This window comes from Anomalospiza imberbis, chromosome 17 (assembly GCF_031753505.1).
Source record: "Anomalospiza imberbis isolate Cuckoo-Finch-1a 21T00152 chromosome 17, ASM3175350v1, whole genome shotgun sequence".
In the NCBI taxonomy this organism is placed as follows: domain Eukaryota; kingdom Metazoa; phylum Chordata; class Aves; order Passeriformes; family Viduidae; genus Anomalospiza; species Anomalospiza imberbis.
This window is the reverse complement of record NC_089697.1, coordinates 13724560-13746090: the sequence shown is the minus strand read 5'-3', so window position 1 is coordinate 13746090 and position 21531 is coordinate 13724560. Positions and strand designations below refer to the sequence as shown.

At 48.7% G+C, this 21531-nt stretch overlaps 2 protein-coding genes across 5 annotated transcripts in view; both read right to left on the bottom strand.

Moving 5' to 3' along the window:
- Positions 1-21531, bottom strand: part of RIPOR3 (RIPOR family member 3) — a 207959-nt gene that overhangs the window by 143194 nt on the left and 43234 nt on the right. The window lies entirely within an intron of this gene.
- KCNG1 (potassium voltage-gated channel modifier subfamily G member 1) lies at positions 7695-14512 on the bottom strand. 4 transcript variants are annotated; one of them, XM_068208078.1, is made up of 4 exons: positions 14458-14512; positions 11263-11376; positions 9208-10009; positions 7695-8719 (listed from the first exon to the last, which is right to left on the bottom strand). In XM_068208078.1, the coding sequence occupies exons 3-4, from the start codon at positions 9964-9966 to the stop codon at positions 7949-7951; spliced, it is 1530 nt and encodes a 509-aa protein (XP_068064179.1). In that variant the 5' UTR covers positions 9967-10009; positions 11263-11376; positions 14458-14512; the 3' UTR covers positions 7695-7948. The 4 variants fall into 4 exon arrangements, with proteins under 4 accessions (XP_068064179.1, XP_068064178.1, XP_068064177.1 ...); XM_068208077.1 differs by having other exon boundaries at positions 9208-10012; positions 14458-14511; XM_068208076.1 differs by lacking the exon at positions 14458-14512 and having other exon boundaries at positions 11263-11579.

Below are 21531 nucleotides of genomic sequence, written 5' to 3'. Positions count from 1 at the left end.
CCTGCTGTGGTACAAAGTTTTCCAGCCAGAGAAGAAACTATCCCTAGTCTGCATTAGGGATAATGAAAAGGATGGTATCCACTGGGACCCAGAGTCAGGCTACAGCTGCAGCCACAGGCAACAGGCTGTGACAGCACACTGTGCACAGCCCCAGCTGCTGTGCTGCTCCCTGGGACCCTCAGCTGGGTGCTGGCTGTCACATTTGGTGCCCTGGCCCTTTGCTGGACTCCCTGCAGGAAGGACCAGCAGTGGGATGTTCCCGGGGCTCTGCTGGGAGAGGAAGCTGTAGTTGGGCTCACAAGGTGTTCGTGCTGTTGCTAGGACACCAAATCCCTGCTGGTGAGGAAAGGTTATCTCCAAATTTAAAATGGCTCCTTAGCAATTGGACTGGGAAATGAAGTCCCTTAGGCAAATGGACATTTACCTGCTCAGGAGCAGTGGAAGGAGTCATGGAATCACAGCATGGTTTGGGTGGGAAAGGGGCCTCAAAGCTCATCTCATCCCAACCCACCTTCCACCATCCCAGGCTGCTCCAAGCCCTGTCCAGCCTGGCCTGGGACACTTCCAGGGATGCAGGGGCAGCCACAGCTTCTCTGGGCAACCTGTGCCAGGGCCTCCCCACCCTCACATTAATAAAAATCTTCCTTACCTTTAGTCTGAATCTACCCTTTTTAGTTTAAATCAATTCCCCTTGTCCTATTGCTCCAGGCCCTGCTGAAAAGTTCTCATTTTGTGAAGCACACTTCTAACTTCACTATGTAAGGGTTTGAAATTATCAAAAATCATTGAAGTGTTTAAACTTGCCCTTTTATATATGTATCTATATGCACACATATGTATGTGCACACAGAAAGATGTGTTCCAGATGGGGGACAGACATGTTTTAGGCAGAATTTACTGAGGTCATTTCCAGGACTTGCATGTTGTCGTTTCAAACACACTTCTGAAACTCTGCTCTCAGTTTCACTTTACTACCGGAGTAGTGGGAGGTAACAGGTGTGACAATGATTGGAACTAGCTGCCTTCTCATCCTCAATTAGATTACTATGTATTTTTTTAAATCACGTGAAGTAGATTCTGTCATGTCTTTCATAGATAAAACCACAACTTTACTTACCAGTCTGCTCTTGTACAGGTGATGGAGGTGTTGACATTGCCCATGTGACCTTGAAAATCTTAATTTTAGTCAGATAAAGTTGCATTAGCCTTTTGAAAAGTATCACTTGTCAATATTGCAACCAAATAAATGCTGAATAAATATTTCCAGGAGTTTCACCCTTCCCAGAAGTGATGATGATGATGATGATGATGATGATATCTTCATCCTTGTTTCCTTGCAGCTCCACCAGCCCGCTCTGGAAGCGAGAGGCCGTGGCTGCAGTGCAATGGATTGAATGTTTTCCTCTGGATTTTTAAAAAGAACTTCCCAAAATATTTTATCCACCCTTTCAGAGTCGGCTGGCGCAGGTGGGCGCTTCAGGACGGGAATTTGCCGGGAGCGGCCCGTAGATGGCAATGTAAGATGCTTGGATCGGGCATGTTCCTGCTGGATGAAATCCCGTTCCGATCCCCAAACACCGGCTCACGCCCCGGATTTGTGGTGGTTCTCAGCGATTCTTGACTCTTGCGGCAGCACGGAGCCACCTCTGGGGCCAGGTGAGCTTTGGGGGCACTGTCCCTCTCCTAGTGATAAATAGAATTATCCACAGTACAGAAAATAACCAGAGCTGCATTTACAGGGAACGCTTGTCCTTTGGCTCTGCCTGTCAGGAATGTGCAAAAATGTAATTGTACCTCATCCCAGCATCCCAGAATTCCAGCATCCCAGCACCCCAGAATCCCAGAATCCCAGAGTCACTGAGGTTGGAAAAGACCTCCAAGGAACATCCAGTCCCAGCTGTGCCCCACCCCCACCTTGTCCCCAGCCCAGAGCTGAGAGCCACCTCCAGCCCTTCCTGGGTCACCCCCAGGATGGGCACTCCAAACCTCCCTGGGCAGCCCCTGCCAAGGCCTGGCCACCCTTTCCAGGGGGAAATGCCTCTGGAATTGTCATGGTGCTTGCAGCACTGCAGCTGTGTGCCGGAGCTCCTGCTGTCGGTGGAGAGCGAGGAGGCAGCAGGGACAAAATGCACCTGCGGCTTTCCCCAGGGCCCTCTCAAAGAAAAGTTTTCTCAAACCAACTTCAGGGCTTCTGGAAGCCTCCCCTCACTCTGCCATGAGATGCGCTGCAGCCTTAACTTTGCTCACAGATGCTGTCCCCAGAAATATTCCTCTCCAAGATTAAAGTCACCTGCAACTGTGCTGTTGGGCTTGGTTTGCATGAGGATAATATTTATCGATTTCCCAAAATGTGCTTTTCTTTGTGAGTGAAAGAAACTGAGTCATCTTTTCCTTGGCTGACCTGGGAGCTGCCAGCACTGTGAAAGTTACGGATGATTTCTCTCAGCTGCTTTGTGACATGAGGTGCATCACTAATGAGAATGAGAGCAGCACTTCAATTTATCATTCAGCAACTCTGTGTCAAAACTTCATTTCTCTATAGAATTAACTATAGAAATTTATGCTGGTGCCTACTTTGTTCCTGAGGTGGGCACCCTTAAAATTATATTGTTATCTCCAGCAAAAAGATAAACATTATTATCTTGCTGACAACTCCACTTGCATGACTGAGAGCTGTCAAATGAGCTGTAAAGTTTTTTTTAAAAATCCCAATCTGCAGATGATGGCTGGGAATTTCTTATATTCCAGGTCTGTCCCTCGAGCAGGCTAATTATTGTGGTTTACAGCCCAGCTTTTCTGAATGTATGAGTTAAATCATGACCATAATTAAGGATGGCTACAAAGCTGCTGTCATTAATGAGGGGACCTGAAAAAGGAGGAGCTGAGACCTCAGCCTGACAGTGTTACACAGGTTTCTGTGCCCTACCTGCCTCTGGTGCTGCACAAGGCTCCAGCTCCTGTCACAAGGGCTACAGGGATAATGAATGAATATTTATAAAGTGTAGCAAATATGCTCTAATTACCCTAATTGGCCTGCTGTGGTTCCAGTTATGGCAGAAATTAATTTCTGTTCAAGTGACATTTGCTTCTGGATTAGTTCCTGCAGGCAAAGAAAAAGTAAAAGCCCTGCTGAAGAGGGCAGAAGTTCCCCTGATATCCCGATCCTGCAGTTGCCTCACCATGCTCCTGGCAGGCTCATGGCTAATAACATTCCTCATCTCATTAGGGATTTCTAGGGAGTATTTCAGAGATGTGAGACACTGGGAAATGACAAAGAAAAACAATGAGCAAAAAGGAGGACTAGTTTTATTGTTAAAAATTAATAGGCCAAACTCTGAACACTTTCAGGGTGGCAGCACACAGAATTCTCCTTGACTTCATTTGTGGTGTAGAAATGTATCTTTATTAGTGGTGTTTGGTTTTGCAGAGTGACTGACAGCCAGACAAGGAGTCCTGTCCTGAGGACTCTCACAGAGCTGGCTCCATCCAGGGAACACATTTGCCATCTAAACTGGCCTTCACCTCCCTTGGGCTCTGACCATGCTGTGTCAGGAACGCTGAGATCAGGAGGGATGCTGCAAGGGGATGGTTAAGATGCCACAGAGGATGTGAGGGGGTAAATCCAGTGGTTTGCAATTTCTGCTGTTCTATTTCCAAGTAGAACCTTTGGAGGTGCATTTTTGTTGACATTAATCTGCGGTCAGATGAATGGCTCCAGTTCCATGCCTTCAGATCTTTTGGGATTCTGTAGGCTGCACTCTCCGTGTCTGGGATACTCCAGACCCACCAGCTCATGGGACTTGGCATCTTTTCCTGCCTGTATTTTGGTACCACTGTCATCTTCTGCATAAATAGATATTAAATCCACTGTCAAATCTTGCATGAGGTAGCCAACAGAGCTATTAACACAGGAAAAATGGGCCATGCAGTATTGTACCAGCTCCTGGTAGTAAATGGTGAGTAATGATTGTGAACATGGTGACGTCTCTGACACCCCAGCCAGAGTCAGCTGCTCAGGGCAGGGGTTGATGGCACCGACTGGTGTGAGCAGGGATTGCTGTCATGGCCTTCCAAGTCACATTTGACACTTTTATTGTTTCATTTCTAATTATTCTAATTTAAATTCTAATCATTAAACAGCCAATTCACTCTATGTAGGTTTAGAATTATCTACTCCAGTTTTCAGCCCATTGCAAACCCAAAAGAGGGGTGTGAAATTTTGCAGCAAACAATGTTGCTTTTGCATGAGGCTGAACCCCCAGTGAAACTCTTCCCACAGGAGCCAGGGATGTATGGAGCACACCAGGTTTCCTTCCCAGACGTGCATCTGACGATGTGGGAATCCGTGACTCAGCCCTGCGTGAGCTTCTTGTTTAATCAGACATTGCTAAAGCCTCTGACTGTTCAGTGACACTCCTGAAGCCTCCGACTGTGGAGATCTGGGGTACTGAATGACAGTGGAACGTTGTAAAGGGTCAAAGGGAGACGAGCTCTAAATATTCCCTACAGAGAATTTGTGAAGACCTTGACCTGTAGAGAATGTCAGCACACTGTGAATGGTTTCAGCTCACCTTCTCTGGAGTGCTGTTAGAGAAGCCACGTGGCTCTGCCTTCATTTCTGTGTTGCACCCACCAAGGGGCTTGTGTTGGTTTTGAGGCAGGAGGAGGCTGCAAAGGGAAGGATTTTGGAGAAAGTAATTTAATGTGTTGCCTTACCTGGAAATTCTGCTTTCAACAGGGACGTTTCTTTCTCAGATTTTACAGATCCTTCCTGTTCTCTTCTGAATCTGACATATTCTTTGTTAAAATATGTTAAAGTTCTGTCCCAACGAGCTGTGATTGTAATTCTTGGGACAGCATGCAAGGAAGAGGTGTCCCTATACAATCTCACACCTGGATTTTCCTGCAGGGGGACAATTTCCTTTGCTGGTGCTCTCTGGCCCTGCTCAGAGCCGAGCTGTGCCCCAGCCCCGCTCCCTGTGCCACCCTCCACCCTCTGCTCCTGAAGGAGCACAGGGACAGGCAGGGAGAGCCCATCACTTTATTAATCCAAGGACACAGCTCCTGCTGTGGGATTCCAGCTGGCCGGAGCAGGAACCAGAGCAGTGCCAGCCCCTGCTGCTGCAGACAGGCACTGCCCTTCTGGCTTCACCAAAGCACCCAGTGCTTGGCTTGGAGCTGTCCTGGCGACTGCACATGCTGCTGAAAGGCCAAGCAGGAGTGACAGCCCTCAGCTGTGTCACAGGAAACGGCCAGCTTTTGAGCCAAGCCATAATTTTCATGGGTTTGATTAAAAATCCAGATAATAGAGTGTAGAGAGGCATTATCACTGAGACCCCCAGGAAAGCTGGGCCACAGCAGGTGGGGCTCACACTGAGGCTGTGCTCTGAAGCCTCTGAGCTGGATTTATTCAGCACAAGGACCACAGCAAGAGTTCCCCCTGTAAAACCCACCAGGGTGGTGGTTCCAGCCATTCAGTCACACACGTGCAGCTGCTCACGAGCATCTGCTGCCAAGCACAACTCCACACACGGTGGGCACATCCCCGACAGCTTCGCTGTCCCTGCCCTGGCACAGCTTGCAACAGGCAAGATGCTTTCACGGTTTTGCTCAACCAACACCCAACTCCAGGGTGGTGTTTTTATTTTATTTTTATTGGACAAGGGCTTTAGAATCAAGCTCTAGTTTTGGGATAAAAAAAAACTAAGTGATACATGAAATAAATGAACATTAATGTAAAGACAGTGAGAAAATGGATGGCCCTACAGCATTTATTAGTTAGCAGAACATGGAAATGAGCTTAGTTTTTATTTGGTAAGTCTTGATTTCTCCTTATATTCATGTACAGCTCCTTATTTATGGCTCAGCCTGCCAAGCACATTCTTAGATAAGCAACTGTTGCTCACAGGACTAATCTAATTACCAGTTCTTTTTATACCCAATGTTGACACAAAGGTAGAAGATGCATAGCACTTGTGCTGAAGCCAATGCTCCAGATGATCAAACAGTTCTGAAATTTAAAAAAAATGGGGAGAAGAATTTTTTGTCACGATGTTCCTGTTTTTTGTCCAACTCTAATTAAAGATGAAGAACAAGAGTGAAAAGCTGGTTCGTTTGCAGCTTTGGCACAGAGTTAATTGCCAAGAGTTTAGACTGGATATTTTAGCACTCTGCAGTAATGTTCCACAGGCACATTTCCCTACCACAGGCTGAAGAATACTAGAGCCCTAATTACTTGTAAAGTGCATTTTTAAAAGTTTTGGAATTTTCCTTCAGGAACAAGCATATCAGAACAGCTTCAAATTTGTATTTTAAAGACACTTGAACAGAAAATCGGTGTGCTGTGTGTTTGGCCAAACAGCACAGACTGAGAAACTGATTTTACTTTATTTGGAAGGACAATGTTGTTTCCTTGGCCTTCATTTAAACCATAAAACCATTATGCATTCTGACATTTCTTGCAACCTGCTTCAGAAATGCCAATAAGAAATAGTATTTCTGAAAATTAAGACAAAGAAGCATTGGTCAGTGTTATGGGGACTTTTAAATTCCCCAAGCTCTTAACTGCTAGTAAGTCATTTTACTGGAAAAGAGTGGAAAACAGGTGACACTCTTTAAATCAGCTTTTCTTTACCTCTAAGCACACCTGAAATCAAACAAGTGGATTTAATTATTTTTGAAGTTCTGGAGTCTTTCTCCCGAGCTGTTCTGCAAGTCAGGGTCATTCCCTCTAAAATAAACAGGGTCTGTCCTGAACCTGCCGTGCCAAAGCCGAGTGTCCCTGTGACCTCAGCACAGAGCCTGGACCGTGATGAACAATACCTGGCTGTGCTTTAGGGTGTTCATTGCTTTTTCCTGTCCTATTGAAAACCTTCCCCATTACCACCAGGTGAGTAACGATGGCAGAGGTGAGGGGAATCCTGTGCCGAGCCCCTCCTGATGGAGGACAGGGAAGCACAAAGCTCTCTGTGTGCCCCTCCATGACTCAGATTTTCTTCTTCCCTCACTGGCAGCTTCCCACGGGCACAGAGCTCCTGCTCCTGCCACAGAAGCGAGCGCTCGTGGGAAGGGACGGCCCCAGTTTGCCCAGTAGTGCTGGGGGTCCCTGGAAACTGCCCTCTCCCAGTTCCCTTTCAGAGCCGAGAGAGAGTGAGGCTGGGAACAGATGGTGGGGAAGGCTGGCATCTCCTCCTGCATATTTCACTGGATTTGCAGCTAGTCACCCCTTGATAATAACATTAAGTGCTACAAAACTCCAAGGCTTTGTTCCTTGGAATGTTGCATTCGATGGCATCGGATCAATGCTGTAACATCAATTAGATTTTGAAGCTGGTGAGCTCTGAGTATTTACATCTTTAGCAAGGTTAGGCTAGAAACAGCTCTATTCTTTTGTTCTGCTGTGGTTAGGGCTGACTGGCAAAGAAAGAGCTGGTTCTGTGCTGAGTGACAAATCTGACTTGACGTTTTTTAAAAGCACAATGGGACAAACATCTGTGGTTATTTCCATTACGCTCTAAGGCGTGTTACTGGGAGACAATTTAGCCATTAATTCTGATGTATTTACATTATTTATATACAAGAGGAACAAGAAAAATGGTAGCCTGTTTAATGATTATGTACATTGTGATTCGGTTGGAAAAATGTGTATTACAAATGGCAAAACAGCCTGTCAAGTGCATAATTATATGTTGCTCTTTCTTTTTTGTTGCTGCCAGAGAAGTTTGAATTCCTTAAATCCCACTGCATCATTTCAGTGAACGTTCTGCCCTATACATTATATGGGGGGGAAGGAACAGCATAATAACAGATTTCTTAAACCACATCAGGTCCCAGTTAGAGCCCCTTCTCTTCGTTTTAATATGAGGATTACCTTTGTAAGGTGCTTCCAGAGCGAATTAAAAGATGGAATCTGATACAATGACAGCAAAAAAAACCAGTAACGTAAATTTCATTCGTTGTCCCTAGCCTCGGAAGAGAGAGTGGTGAACAAAACCTCGCTGCCTTGTGACTCATTGCTCATCTGAGACTTGGCTTTCAGTAAGAACTGTGCTCTCCTGTACATGATCCTCTCCTGCTCCTGCTTCAGCTCCAGGTAGGAGCGCGAGAAGGTGTGGAAGATGGAGGTGACCGGGAACGCCATGAGGAGGATGCCGCTCAGGATGCTGCTCAGGGCCACCACCTGCCCGGGGATGCTCCTGGGCACCATGTCCCCGTAGCCCACGGTGGTCATGGTGATGACGGCCCACCAGTAGCAGGCGGGGATGCTGGTGAACTCCTGCGAGTCGGCCATCTCGTTCTCGATGACGTAGAGCAGGGGCGCGAAGAGCGCGATGGCCACGCACAGGAAGAGCAGCAGCAGCCCGAACTCGCGGGTGCAGCGGCGCGCCGTCAGCCCCAGCGTCTGCAGCCCCAGCGAGTGCCGCGCCAGCCGCATCACGTAGAGGATGCGCAGCGCCCGCAGGATCCGCAGCACCAGCCCCACCTTGTCCAGGTAGATGTTGCCCGAGCTGGGCTTCTTGGAGCCCTCGGAGCCCGTGTCCACCAGCAGGGTGATGTAGTAGGGCAGGATGGCGATTATGTCTATCAGCGTCAGGGGCCTCCGCAGGAACGCGAACTTGCTCCTGGCCTGGATGAATCTGAGCAGGAACTCCAGGGAGAACCATGCCACACACACAGACTCCACAATGAAAATATTGTAGCACATCTGGGAACACTCACCCTGCAGGAAAGAGGAGGAGTTTGTAATCGGCTCTGGGTAATAACTGTTTTAGTCGGTGCGGTGACAGGAGGGGAGGCTTCTGTGTTGGTTTTTTTAAACCCAAAATATTAAAGGAATTGAAGCTGTTGCTATGGGGAAACACGTTGGCAGTTTGGAACATGCTAAATGCAAAACTTAGAAAGGCACTGCTTATGCCACAGAAGATATTGCTCAGGAATTTCAGGCTTTCTAAATAGCAAATACAAAGTCTAACAAGGTAATACACACAAGAGTGCACGCTAAGGGAATTTTCTTTGGAGATAGAACTGGATATGATTAATTCTCTTAAAAGTAATTGAAGAGTCATTTAACATTTCAAATATTCTTCACAACATTTTCCTCCCTCTAAAGACAGCTGCAGAATCCCCATTGAAGTCAACAACCTCAGACCTTGTACTGGCTCTGCTCTTCCCAGCACATACCACTTGGCATCCTGAAAGCTAACTTACCTTTTCCTCCTCCTCCCTCAGGTCAGGCATGGTGCTGATGGATAAGTTCACTGCTGTAATAGTTACAAACAAAACAGACAAACACGCAAACACCTTTCCAGGAAGGCCAGACTGGGGCCTTTCCACCATGTCTTGCAACTTTTTCATGCACAAACCAATTTTTGTCTCCTCTACTGTTTCACCTGTTGTTTCATTTTCTAGGAGGTCATCCTCCCGTTCATTAATCTCTGTGAGCTCCTCCATTTTTTGCAGGTATCTCCTTTTACAACACCAGTCCAAGTTGTCTTCCTCAATGCCCCAGTAGAGCAGCTCCTCCTGGAAGGACAGCGCACACATCTCCCGCAGGAGCCGGAGTTTGCCAACCCGCAGGAAGGTCAGGATTGTCCTGAACGCCCCCGGGTTGCGGTCGAAGAAGAATTCATTGCACGTCACATCATAATCGTCACAGATGTTCAGAATGTCGTCAAAATTGGTACAGAACTTGAGTTGTCCCAGACGTGTCAGGGGGAACTCATCGAGCGTGGTCCAGGGGAGCAAGTACTTGATGCCCCCCACGTTGATAATTATGTGACGTTTGCGGTCGTCGGGGTGGAAGCCTTTGAGGAGATCCTCCTGAGGGTGGATTAGCCTGGCTCTTTGGTAAAACACTCCCTTGAGGGTTTCAGATTCTGGAAAGAATGTGTGGTTGAAGGAAGCATCTGAAGTACAGCTCAGGGCACTATAGTCATAGTCGGAATTTTCTCCAGGCATAAGAGTCATCTTGGAAGACAGCTTTGCATCCCTTCGCTGCTTCTGCAAGTGTCTTCTGGAACAGAAAACAGACACGGGGGGTGAGGAAATGGCAGGCTGCTTTCAGGTTTTGAGCAAATGTAGTGGCTGGAGCTCAAAAGCATTTATGGATGATGAGAGCAATTGGAAAGGAAACAGCAGTGGCTGAGCATGGTCAGACCTTTCTGGGCAGGCTGGGTTTGTCCAGCTGGGCAGCACTGACCCCGTGCCAGGGGCCGTGTCTGGTTCAGGAGCTCTGCCTGGCATATTTATCACACTGGAGGCTTCTCCTGTCTCAGATACAGAGGTCTCACTTCCCAGTAGATAAAGATGGAAACCAGGAATAATTCCTCCACATGGCAGGATGTTTCTGGTTCAGAGTGGAGGTATAAAAATGATGACAGTATCACATTAGGACACAGAATTCAAGTGTGTTTTGTAGAAAATGAAATTGTATAATTTTTAAAGTATTACTCATAAAACTTTTGAGTATTTTAGCACCCATGCAATATATAGAAAGAATCAGAAGTCAATTATGTTGTAATTCAGTAAACACACACTTCCTAAACATACACTAAACATACACTAATTTGTAAAAGGCCATCTGGAAACAACTTGGGGGGAAAAAAGCTCACTTGTTTTGGTGATCACATAAACATTTGTATAGAGTTTATACACAATTAATGACATGGCAACTCCCCTTTTATGGCCTCATTTACAAAAGATTGCGAAGAAACACAGGATTTCCATACAAACCTTGGAACGTTGTTTCAGTTATCACTGACACCCTACATGCAGTAATAGGGCTTTGTCCTTGCAGTATGCTGAGCCAAGCTGCCTTTGCCTCTGATTGTAAGAACCCAAACAATTCTAATGACAACTTGGAAAATCCTGTTCAAATTCAGCTCATGCAACACTGGCGTAAAGTCCAGGGAGTGAAGAGAACAGAGGTCAACTGGGTATCAAACACAGGAGCTGGAAATGTTCAAACGTCTGGCCTCCCTAAGTCACTGCATTTTAAGGGTCAGCCTGGAATCTGCTCCTCCACAGGAGGCTGTGCAGCACTGCTCCAAGACCTTTCATCTGCACACTCAGCCTCAGCTTAGTGCATGGAGTCCCCGAGTTTCACTGGATAAGAGTATTTACTTATTGAGGAGATTGTACAATATAGAGACATTAAATATGCACCAGTATTTTGGCTTTCTAGCCTCGGGTTCACAGAAAAGGAATAAATATTCCAGTTGATTGGCTTCAGCAGAATTTTGTTCTTGTCCTGGCTGCACTTACCTCCCCTTGGATGTGCACCCCAGGGATACACCCCCTGCTAGGGCCACTTGCTGAGCCACAGAGCCCTCCTTTTCAGAAGCTGGGTTTATAAACCACACCAGGAATGGTACATACCTATTGAAGAAGAAAAACCCATGATTACACAAAAGAAAGGACTCAAAGCACAGCTGCATATCAGTTTAAGAGCTCTCCATGCTGCAAGGGTACTTACAATGCTTCAATTAAAAACTCTCTCAGTCCTGCTCCTGAGCTTCTGGGGGGGGTTGGGCTGAACAGAGCAGCTCTGTGTACACTTACAAACAGGTGGCCCCAGGTCAGCTTTGGATGGAGAGTTATTTCCTGACTCCTCACTCGTCCAGAATCACAGAATGGTTTGGGTTGGAAGGAACCTTAAAGCTCATCTTGTCCCACCCCCTGCCATGGATCAGCAGAAGAAATGCCACTGGAGTGCAAGCTATGGTTTGATATGGAAACCAGGGCTGCCTGATGGATGTTTATGTAGGGCTTCATCTCCCAGACCAACTGCTGTTTTGTTTAAAAATGCCTTTTCCCTTCTGCCTCAGCCATGTCTAATGCAGGGCTGGTCCAAACAGAATGAAGATTATGACTGATATAAGATATGGGTAAGTGGGAGCTGTTAACCATTTTCCCTTCTGTAACACCAGATGATGTTGGTTAGCAACAACTTATCCTCTGAATCTCAGCCAGGAAAAATGAGGAGGCAGCTCATCCCTGTCACTGGTTTGATCCCCCAGCACATCTACAGTTGACACAATGGGAAGAAATGGAGAGAGGGAAATGTAAATGTTCTGCGTGTGTCAGACACACGCTGTAACCCTGAGGCAGCAACTGTGAAAGAGCAAAGAAAAAGGGATTTCTTTCTTTGCTGCCAGCTCCTCGACCTGTGTGAGACAACAAATTGGACAAATGAATCCCCCGTGTGCCACACTGAGTGGCTGCACTCAGAAAAGGTTGCTCCTTGGTTTGCCATAACCAGAGCTGGCAAGCCTACAAATCCCACGTAGGATCTGATGCTCCACATGGGTTATTTTCATGTTCTTTGCCTCAGATACACGCAGCATCATATCTACAGGGGAAGAGTAGGAGGAGAATAAGGACAACAATAAACATGGCCTGACTTGAAGGAAGGGAGAAAGGACACAAAATAAACCAATGCATTTCTCTGTGTGTTTCTTCTTTCCCTTCTGAGGGTGCCTCGACAGAATGATGGTCAGTATTGCTTTAGGATGAGAGAGATCTAATTAATGGAAGGACTCCTTGCTATTGAGCTTAAAGCCCAAGTGAGATGCTTTATTCCTCCCACTGCAGCCTGATGACAGTGGGGACAGCTGGTAAGAAATGCCTTCAGGAGTAAAGACAACACACAGCAATGTAAGGTCAGACAAACACACGTCAGCCTAGAGCCCCAACATTCCCAGCAACTAAACAAGGTGAACTTTAGGCTCTGCTGTAACAGCAAAATCCTCTGCTCTACTCTGGCTAAGTCAGGCCAGTGGTAAAAGCCCTCCTGGCCAGGGGTCTGAGCAGCATTCTGCCCTTGGAATGCCTGGGACTCACTGAAGCCCAGCTCAGCTTCCTGGCTGCCCTGCTGGCACTGTGCTCTCCTCTTGGGCAAATCCCTTCTCTCTGAGCATCGTTCCTCTCACGTTCTGTAAACTTACTGGGGCAAGAACAGTCTCTTCCTGCATTATCCACCCTGGGAATTGCTCTGCCTTTTAGAACCTGCAGCAACACGGAATAACTGGCCTAGGGCAAGGGTGACTCCAAGGGGTGGATTGTGCATGGCAAGGAAGAGAGGACGTATTTTCAAAAATCTGTCCCGAACAAGATGATATCCATTATGTCTGGTGAAGAAATCAAATTAGAAATCCGTACTGCCCTTACTTGCAGCCAAAATTCAGGAAGGATGCCAGACTGCGAGGCAATGGGAAAAGAATTATTAAAGATGCCCTTCTGAGGGAAGGAAATAGAACTCATGAGAAACATGATAAAATTCCACTGCAAGTGTTGTTCCCCCCCCCCGTGTCCGCTGCAGTATTTTGAATTCTGCAGTGCATCTCTGATGTAATCAGAGCTCCTGCAAGGAGTCCTGCTCCTGCTCCACGGCACAGACAATTCAAAGTTGTGCCTGGATGACAACAAGCCTGCAAAGAAGATGCAGAACTCCCCCCTAGTCTCTTCTATCAATTCCAGTGCCTGCAATTCATCTCTGTTACTTTTTACCATTTGTAAATTAAGTTTAAAAAGCCATTAAAAAAGTTTCAGATTTCAGTGCAGGTTGAACATGAATATAGTGAATTTTTGGGAAGAATTCCATAAGGAACAATGTAATGATCCCTCCTCCTGTAGTTTTTCCTTAGTCAAGCAGGCAGCATTTCCAAGCGGTGCCACACTCAGCTCTCTCCTGGCACAGGATTTCTGTGCTGTACCTCACTGCCAGGTGCCTCCTGCCACACTTCAAGCCGTACTCCTGCAGCTCTTCACAGCCTAAGAACAGACCTCAAACTTCAACTCTGCTTGCAAAACTGCACTTCCAGCCAAATCAAAGTACAACTCAGAAAGGTCAACATAAAACATGAAATAAAACTCTCCTGAAAAGTAGATAAGATGAAAAAAATATGCTCTGTCTTGCTCTCCCTGAGCTGGACAATTGTGGCATCTTATGACAACCTACAAAGAGAATTATGTCAAATATGTTACTCACTGTTTGGTTTTATAAAGCTGAGCCTTATTCTACTGATGATAATCAGAAGTGAAATAACTTTGCAGATAACTTATATCCCCAGGAGAATGTTCCAAAATACATTAGGATTAATAACTGCAGTTACTCTCCTGCTGTGAAACATATTTATGCCAACAGATTTTTCAAAGTCACATTCATAGCAATCTCTTAAACATAATTTTAAAAAGTAAAGGATTTGACATTTACTTGTATTGATAAATATTTTGCTACCGAAATTAAGATACATAGTCATGGAAGAGTTCTTTCATGCTCGTCTTGTCCTCAACCCCTCCCCAAGTCTTTTCCAATGAAAAAAAAATCTACCGGAAAGACATTGCCTATCAAGAACAGTTCACTTGATGTGTCTGTCAGTCACCAACGAGCAGAAGTCAGTAAATACACCAACATAAAAGACATCCCTTAATTATTTAAAAATGAAAGTTATAAAGGACCTTCAGATTAGGCAAGGCGGAAGAAATTGGAAACGCGAGCCTCCATCCTGCGCTGTGCAGCCCCAGGACGCGGGGAGCGGCAGAGCCGGCCAGGGGAAGCCCGAGCAGCACGAAGCGAGCCCGCTGGATGAGCCTGGAGCGCCGTCAGCCTCCTCCGCGGCGGGGCCGGGGCAGGGCACGAACGAGCCGAGCGGTCCCGGGGAGCAGCCGAGCCCCTCCCGCTGCTGGCGGCGCGGCCAGCCCGGCTCCGCCAGGGAATGCCGGCCGCTCCCTCGCTTCCATCCCTGCGGAGGGACAGAACCTGTTGCTGCAGCCGAGGGGGCCCCGCCCGCTCCGGGGGCTCGGCGGCTCCGGCCACCCCCGGCCGGGCGCTGCCCCCGCGGCTGCCCCGCGGCTCGCCCGGAGCCAGGCAAGTTGCCCGAACTTGCCCGCAAGTTGCCCGCGGCGGCGGCCGCGGGCGGCGAGCGCGGAGCCCCGCGGCTGGGTGGGCACCGGGCGCTACCGCGCTGCGCCTCCGCCGCGCCGAGCGCCGGCGCCGCGGGCGGGGAAGGGACGGGCGCGCTCCGGCCGAGCCCCGGCCCCGCGCATGGTGCGGCACCGGCACCGGCACCGGCACCGCGCCCGGGCCGCGCTGCCCCGCACCGCCCGCGCCGGACGAGCAGCGGCAGCGGCAGCAGCAGCAGCAGCAGCAGGAGCAGGAGCAGGAGCGGGAGGAGGAGCTCCCGGAGCCGAGGAGGAGCGCAGCCGGGGCCGGGGCCGCCCGCAGCCCTGCCCCGCGCCCGCCGCGCGCGGGTGGCGTCCCGGGCCGCCCCGGCCGCCGGCAGCTCCCGCTGCTCTGCCCCTGCCGTGCGGACCGGGCGTTCGCTGCTGGGAGAAGTGGGATTACGAGTGTCCGTGAAAGCACAGATCCCATCCCGGCTCTCTCCCCGATCTGCGCAGAGGCTCCAGGAGAGCCAAGCCCGTGCTTTGCTCCCGGGCACCCTTGCAGCGCACGGCAGCAATCAGCACACGGGGTCATTGTCACAGACTTGGAGAATATTGCCTAGCTCTACTTTATAATGGCATTTGTTTGACATCTGGGTGGAAGTTCCTCTGTGTGGATGTAATCTCCATTTGAAAGCAGCGAGTTGAATCTCGGTGCCAGGGCTAGGGAGCCACCAGCAGCTCAAGCTCTGTCACAGACTCTCGAGAGCTCCCATCCCGTGTGCTGCTGTCCCCCCGTGGGTGCAGAGATCGCGACGCCTCTGGGCTCTGGTTTCCCTTCCCTGCCGAGGCACTGCTCTTGGAGGGAATTTCCTGCAGGTGATGTCCCGCACCTCCGTGCGGGATGGGGACAGTCACCTCAAAGGGACAAGGGCTGTCTGTTCCTGGGGGCATTGCGCCCTTCACCCCTTCACTGCGGGGTCTCGTCTCAAGCCAAGTCCTTTGTTGCTATGGTAATACAAATGAAAAATCTATACTATGGTAATTTTAGCAAAACACCTCTTTTCTCCCCCTAAACTGAATCGGACTGTGGTTCAGGATTGTGTGGGCACACAGGAATAGTCGTGCTGATATTCCTCAGCCGGAGCTGTTGAACAGCAGTTGTGTAGAGGGCTGTCAGTGACTGGGGCTGTCAGCTTGGGCTGCTCTTCCCTGATATTGCACAGGATTTTTGTTTGACTTTGGAAAGGTTTCTGAGCAGGCTCTCGGCCTTTGTCTGAAGCAGGGAGGTGACTGGTTTTACTGGCCACAGTGACAGGTACGAGAGTTTTGGCTTTTGTACAGTAGTCTGTAGTACCTTGCTAACAAAAGGCCGTATTTTAAAGTCTTTGCTGTCCAAGAGGAAGGACATACTAAGTAGGGTCTCCCAGGGAGTAATCTGGGAACAGTGTTTGCTGTAATAACTTGGGTGACAGAATGGAGGGCATTTCTAGAACATGTGCAGTGATTCCAGCACGGGGTGCAAGGCTGAGATTTCAAATGACCCCGAGGTACTGCAGAGCCTGTCTGAACTCAACACAGTGACACTGCAGGAGACACGATGCAGTGCTGTGCCACAAAGGAGGAATATCGCACGCCAAATGGGCGCTGTGAGGGACACATGCGGAGGAGACTCAGACTGTAGTCTCGTGGCCCGGGCAGTGCTGCAGGGCAGCCGGGCTGCTGCCAGCGCTCAGAGCAGGAGGAGCAGCCGGGAGACATCAGCGGGCGTTATTTCAGCTCAGTCAGCGCTGGCCGGGCTCGGCTGCAGCGCTCTGTCCAGTCTCGGGTGTTGCACTCACCCTGACAGAGAGATGTAGGCAAAGCAGAGAGAACAGCAACCACAACTGCAAGAGGCTTGGAAATGTAAGCTGTGCGCAAGGCTGGAATTCATTATTTGAGCTGGAAAAGAAAACACAATGTAAGGACTCAACAACTGTCTTCAAATGTATAAACACATTTGCAAAGATGACAGTAAACACTTGTCCCCTGACCACAAATGATGGGACAAAAAGCAATTTGCTGAAGTGCAATTAGGGAGATTACTATAGATATCAGGGGAAAAAACAAACAAACCAGATAAAACTATTGCCCTGCGAGTAGCTGGAAAGTAGCTGGAATCTCAGGAGGTTGTAAATCTGTTCAGTGGAGATTTAAAGAAAAGATTGAGTAAAGAGCTCTCAGGACTGGCTGTGGCCATGCCTGGGGCAGGGGAGATTTCCAGCAACCCTCACTTGCCAGCTCTTATTTCTGTGAGTTCTGGTTGCCCGTGGAGTTACAGCAATCCTAAAGGAGGAGGCACAAAAGGACAACTCAGCACCACCCCATATGATTAATGCAGAGTTTTTTCTGCTGTCCAGTAAATCATCCCCGACTGTGCTCTTTGGATCAGGATCCCATTTCCAACTGGAGACAGACAGGAGTGGAAGGAGTGGAACTCTCCACTGCAAGTAAGCAGTTCTCAAGTCCAGTTTTGGGCAGTAGTGACTGAAAACGGTTATTATCGTGGTTGGTGTTAATATGAAAGCCCTGCAACCTGCTCGGTACCCACTGTAGGACTCTGCCCCACTTTGGACTCTGCCTTGGCAGGTCCAGGTGAGGCCAAGGACTTTGTGGGCATCAGTGTGAGGAGTGGCTGTGAGGTCACTGACTGTGGCCAATATTAGATCTGCTCTGGCAAATGGGGGTCTTCCCTCTTCAGGCTTGTCTCACCACATCCTTCACAAACACAGAATTCCTGGGGGAACCAGAGATGGTCCCTGCCCCTGACGGTGACCAGGAGTGCCCCAGCAGTTTTTCTGCAGTGATCAGCTGTGCATGGAGGCCAAGGATTCCCAATCGACTGCTTCGTGATCCTTGAGGAACTGGCAGTGCTGCAGAGAAAAAATTTAAACCTACTTTCATTACTTTTATAGTCTATGGCTGCTTTTCCTTCTGTTCCTTTGATTGCTGACATTGAAATCCTGTTCTATCAGTTTCCCTGGCTTTTTAAGATAATTCCAGCATCATTCTGCACTCAGGAGCAGTGCTGCCAGCAAAACAAGGAATTCCAACTTCACAGCACCTTTCACCTCTCACCTCCCAAACAAATCAGGAGGCTAAATTCCTTTCTTCTGAAGAACTGCTTTCATTTGGGCACTCAGGGCAGGAAAACATCCCCAGGCTGGAGTGTGTTCAAAAAGGTCCACCAGGATTGGCAGTGCATGGAACACCTGCTCTGCTGGGACGCTGGGGGTTGGACTTGTGCAGCCTGGAGAAGAGATGGCTTTGAGAGCTCCTGATGGCTTCAAGTGCCAAAAAACCGCGCTTTTCCAAGAGGGTTGTGCCAGCCTGAATGATGTTGGGTAGGAGGTAATTGCTGTTTGCAATATTGCTGCCTGAGATCCTCCCCTGAGATCAAGGAGACTGCACTGAGGGCAGCCCTGGCCCCTCCAGGTGAGCAGATTTCCTGCAAGTGGACCCAACCCTCCTGTCACTGCATGGTGATACGTTTCTTTGCTGATTTATGGCCGATGCAGGCGTTTTTGTTGCTTGCTTCTCTTGTCTGTTCTCATGAACAGCTCCATTACTCTCAGTGCAGTGCCTCTGGAGTGCACCTTCCTACGGACAGAGCTTCCAAACCTGTCCCTGAGTTGTGTTACAAATAACCCAGCCAAACCAGCAATTTACCCTGTGCTGGAGCTCAGAGATGCTTGGATCCAAAGGGATTATCACACAGGGCTCAGTAGCAGGGGGCTGCACTCAGCAAGCCACAGTTCCTGCTCCCCTCGTCCTGCATCCCCTCCTGCCACTGGAACCAGCCCTCAGCAGAGCATTCATGCCTGCAGACCATGATCCACAGGAGCTCTGCCAGCCCTGCTTGGGCACCTGTCCCTGCCAGCCCCTCCTGTGCTCCTGCAGTGCCCAGGGAAGGGAGGGCTCTGCCAGCCACCAGGAATTGTCCAAAAGCCTCAGAGCAGAGCTGCTGTTCCAAGTGGCTCTCAAAGCTCTCAGTGCAGCTCCCCTCGAGCGCATGGAGCAGGTACAGGAGTGTTTGGGTTTGGTGCCTTTTGCCAAGGAATGCCAAAGGTTTCCTCACCTGCCCTGCTTGAGGTAAACATGAATTTAATCCCCATGTGGTCCCTTTACTGCAGCTGAGGTGCTTTGGAGGAAATGTGGGTGCCCACCATGAATAAACTGTGCTGTCTCAATGGGTGACTCAGGGCTCAATTCACTGTAAGGGCATTTTACAGAACTCTGGCACTGATGTTCACTTCTGGTCAGCAGGATCCCACCTGCAATCACCTGGATTAGATCACAGAAGGTCTGCAGCAGAGAGGGGATGACATTGAGGTATCTTACTCTCACTTTTAATCATTTAACAACTCCTCGGGTTTGTATTGGCAGAGAAGCTTTCCTTTAGCCTTACTCCTTGTAGAGCTTGCTGCGAGATTTGTGTTTGTGCACAGGCAGCACCAGGCTCTTCTCCCATTCTGCTTCTGTTTGTCCTTGCTGCAAATCATCCAGGAGAGCTCCTGAGGAGCTCCTGCACGTCTGTGTCGTGTTAGTGGCACTGGAGGAGCGAGGAGTAACACATCCCTCCTCCAAACACAGCTCTGGGGACGTTGTGTTTGTGTTTGCAAGGTGCCCGGTGCGACTAAAATTAATTTACAAACCCTTGAGATTTTACTCCAGTGCCTCGTGCTGCCAGCCTCCCCCATATTCGCTCTGCAGATCCACGGGGAAGTGTTCTGGATCCTCCCCTGGCTGGATGGTGTGTGCTGGCACCTGGGGGCTGCTGCAAAGTGTCTGAGCAGGAGAGGCTGGCTGTGACACCAGCACCAGCATCAACTCTTACCCTGCCAAGAAACTGGGAAACGAGCAGGAAGTGAACTGGAAGCCAGAGAGGAGTCAGGTGTTCAATTGGGCAGAAAACTCTTTAATTGGAAGAAGTAGAGAGGTGTGGATGTGCTCAGAGAGCCTCCCTGGGGGCTGGTTTCAGCTGTGCAGCTTTTCCTCCTCAGGGAATTCTCAAGTGCTTGGCTGTGCAGCCCCTGCTCCCGTCCAGGCTGCATCCAGCCTGGAAAACCCTGGGACTGCGCGAGTGAGGAGAGGAACCTCTGCCTGCGTATGTTTGTGTGCTTAGCCTAACTCCTGCCTTCTGAGTGTGTGATTACCTCCCTAGCAAAGGGTGAACAGGAGAATTTCTGTCTGCAGGTGACTCGTGTCCTTTTGGATTCCTTTGCAGCCGGGGAATGCGATTGTAACTGTGGCACATAACCAGGAACCAGCTTGAAAAATGCTTCTATTCCAAAATGTTTGGTAAAATGCAGAAATTCGAGTGTGTTTAAATAACTAATTTGTATTGTGTATCAACAAGAGCAGTGGAAAATGTTTACAGGAGAGGGAGGTTCTTGGGCTGAAATGAGTTTCAGGGAACTGCTGTATTGAAATTATCAGGACCAGTGGATTATTTATAATGACTCTGGCAGGCTTCCCAAAACATATCATGGTTTTTTTTCAGATTACTGAACTGAAAGAGCCTTGCAAGGATCTGAGAAATGCCTTCTCAAGCATGTGCTTAAGCAGCAGCATTGTTCAGCTTTATGAGTGAGAATGGATGATGCTCCTGAATACTTCATTACTGCATCTGCCTCAGGTTAGAACCCGGACAGAACCTGTGCTCCAGAGCACTTCAAGGGCAAGAGGGTCCTTAACTCCAAACTGAATATACTGCTTCCCTGATGATAGATCACTCAAACTGTCAGATGTCACCTGGCACAGTCATTTATTTCTGACATTTTCAGTCATTTATTTCTGTTCAGAAATATACATAAGAGGAGATCAACTTCCATTACATCTCTGTTTCTAGCTCAGTCAATTTTTAATACTGGTGATATATTCAGTGGATGGGAAATAATTATCTTAGTCATAATACGTTTGATTCATACGAAAATATATATTGTGTTGCAGCTTTTAAAATTATTTTGACAGTATAAAGGAGAAAAATTATTAGGCAAAAGCCATCATGCATGACTCCTGTAAAAGCTGGGGGGATGCAGTACAATGGAAATGATTTCTGTCTCAGTATTTCTGCAAATAAGGCAGTGGATGAGACATGGGGAGATGGGATATGGGGAGATGGGACAGAGAGATCTGAGTTCCTCTGGGCACCGGGGAAATTCCTGCTCAGCCTGGGCTGATTTTCCCTCTGTTGTCTGTTGTGTCTGCAAAGCAGCACATTTTCAACAGCAAAAAACGCACGTGTTCACTGCTGGAGAGCTTCCCTTTGGAAAGGAAATCCTCTGGAGAGTAACTGGTGGAACGGGCCCAGGGAGAGCTCTCAGGCTCGGTGGGAGGTGTGGATAACTCAGTGTGGAGCACAGTCGGTGCTGTAATCACAGTCCCAAATCCCAGGCAGGTCTCTGGGGCCGTTGGCACAGGAATTTCCCATCTCTGTTCCCTGAGCTGAGGCTGGGCACAGCAAACACAGAGGAATTTCCCAGCCCTGTGCCCGGGCTGAGGCTGGGCACAGCAAACACAGAGGAATTTCCCAGCTCTGTTCCCTGAGCTGAGGCTGGGCACAGCAAACACAGAGGAATTTCCCAGCTCTGTTCCCTGAGCTGAGGCTGG

What these genes read in the sequence shown, in the direction of transcription:
- KCNG1 (XM_068208075.1), bottom strand. Translation starts at nt 11,435, where the DNA reads ATGCAGCTGTGCTTTGAGTCCTTTCTTTTGTGTAATCATGGGTTTTTC. An exon ending in GGGTGCACATCCAAGGGGAG is followed by an intron (nt 10,013 to 11,262) that starts GTAAGTGCAGCC and finishes TTTCTGTTCCAG; the next exon opens with AAGACACTTGCAGAAGCAGC. An exon ending in TGAGGGAGGAGGAGGAAAAG is followed by an intron (nt 8,720 to 9,207) that starts GTAAGTTAGCTT and finishes TCTTTCCTGCAG; the next exon opens with GGTGAGTGTTCCCAGATGTG.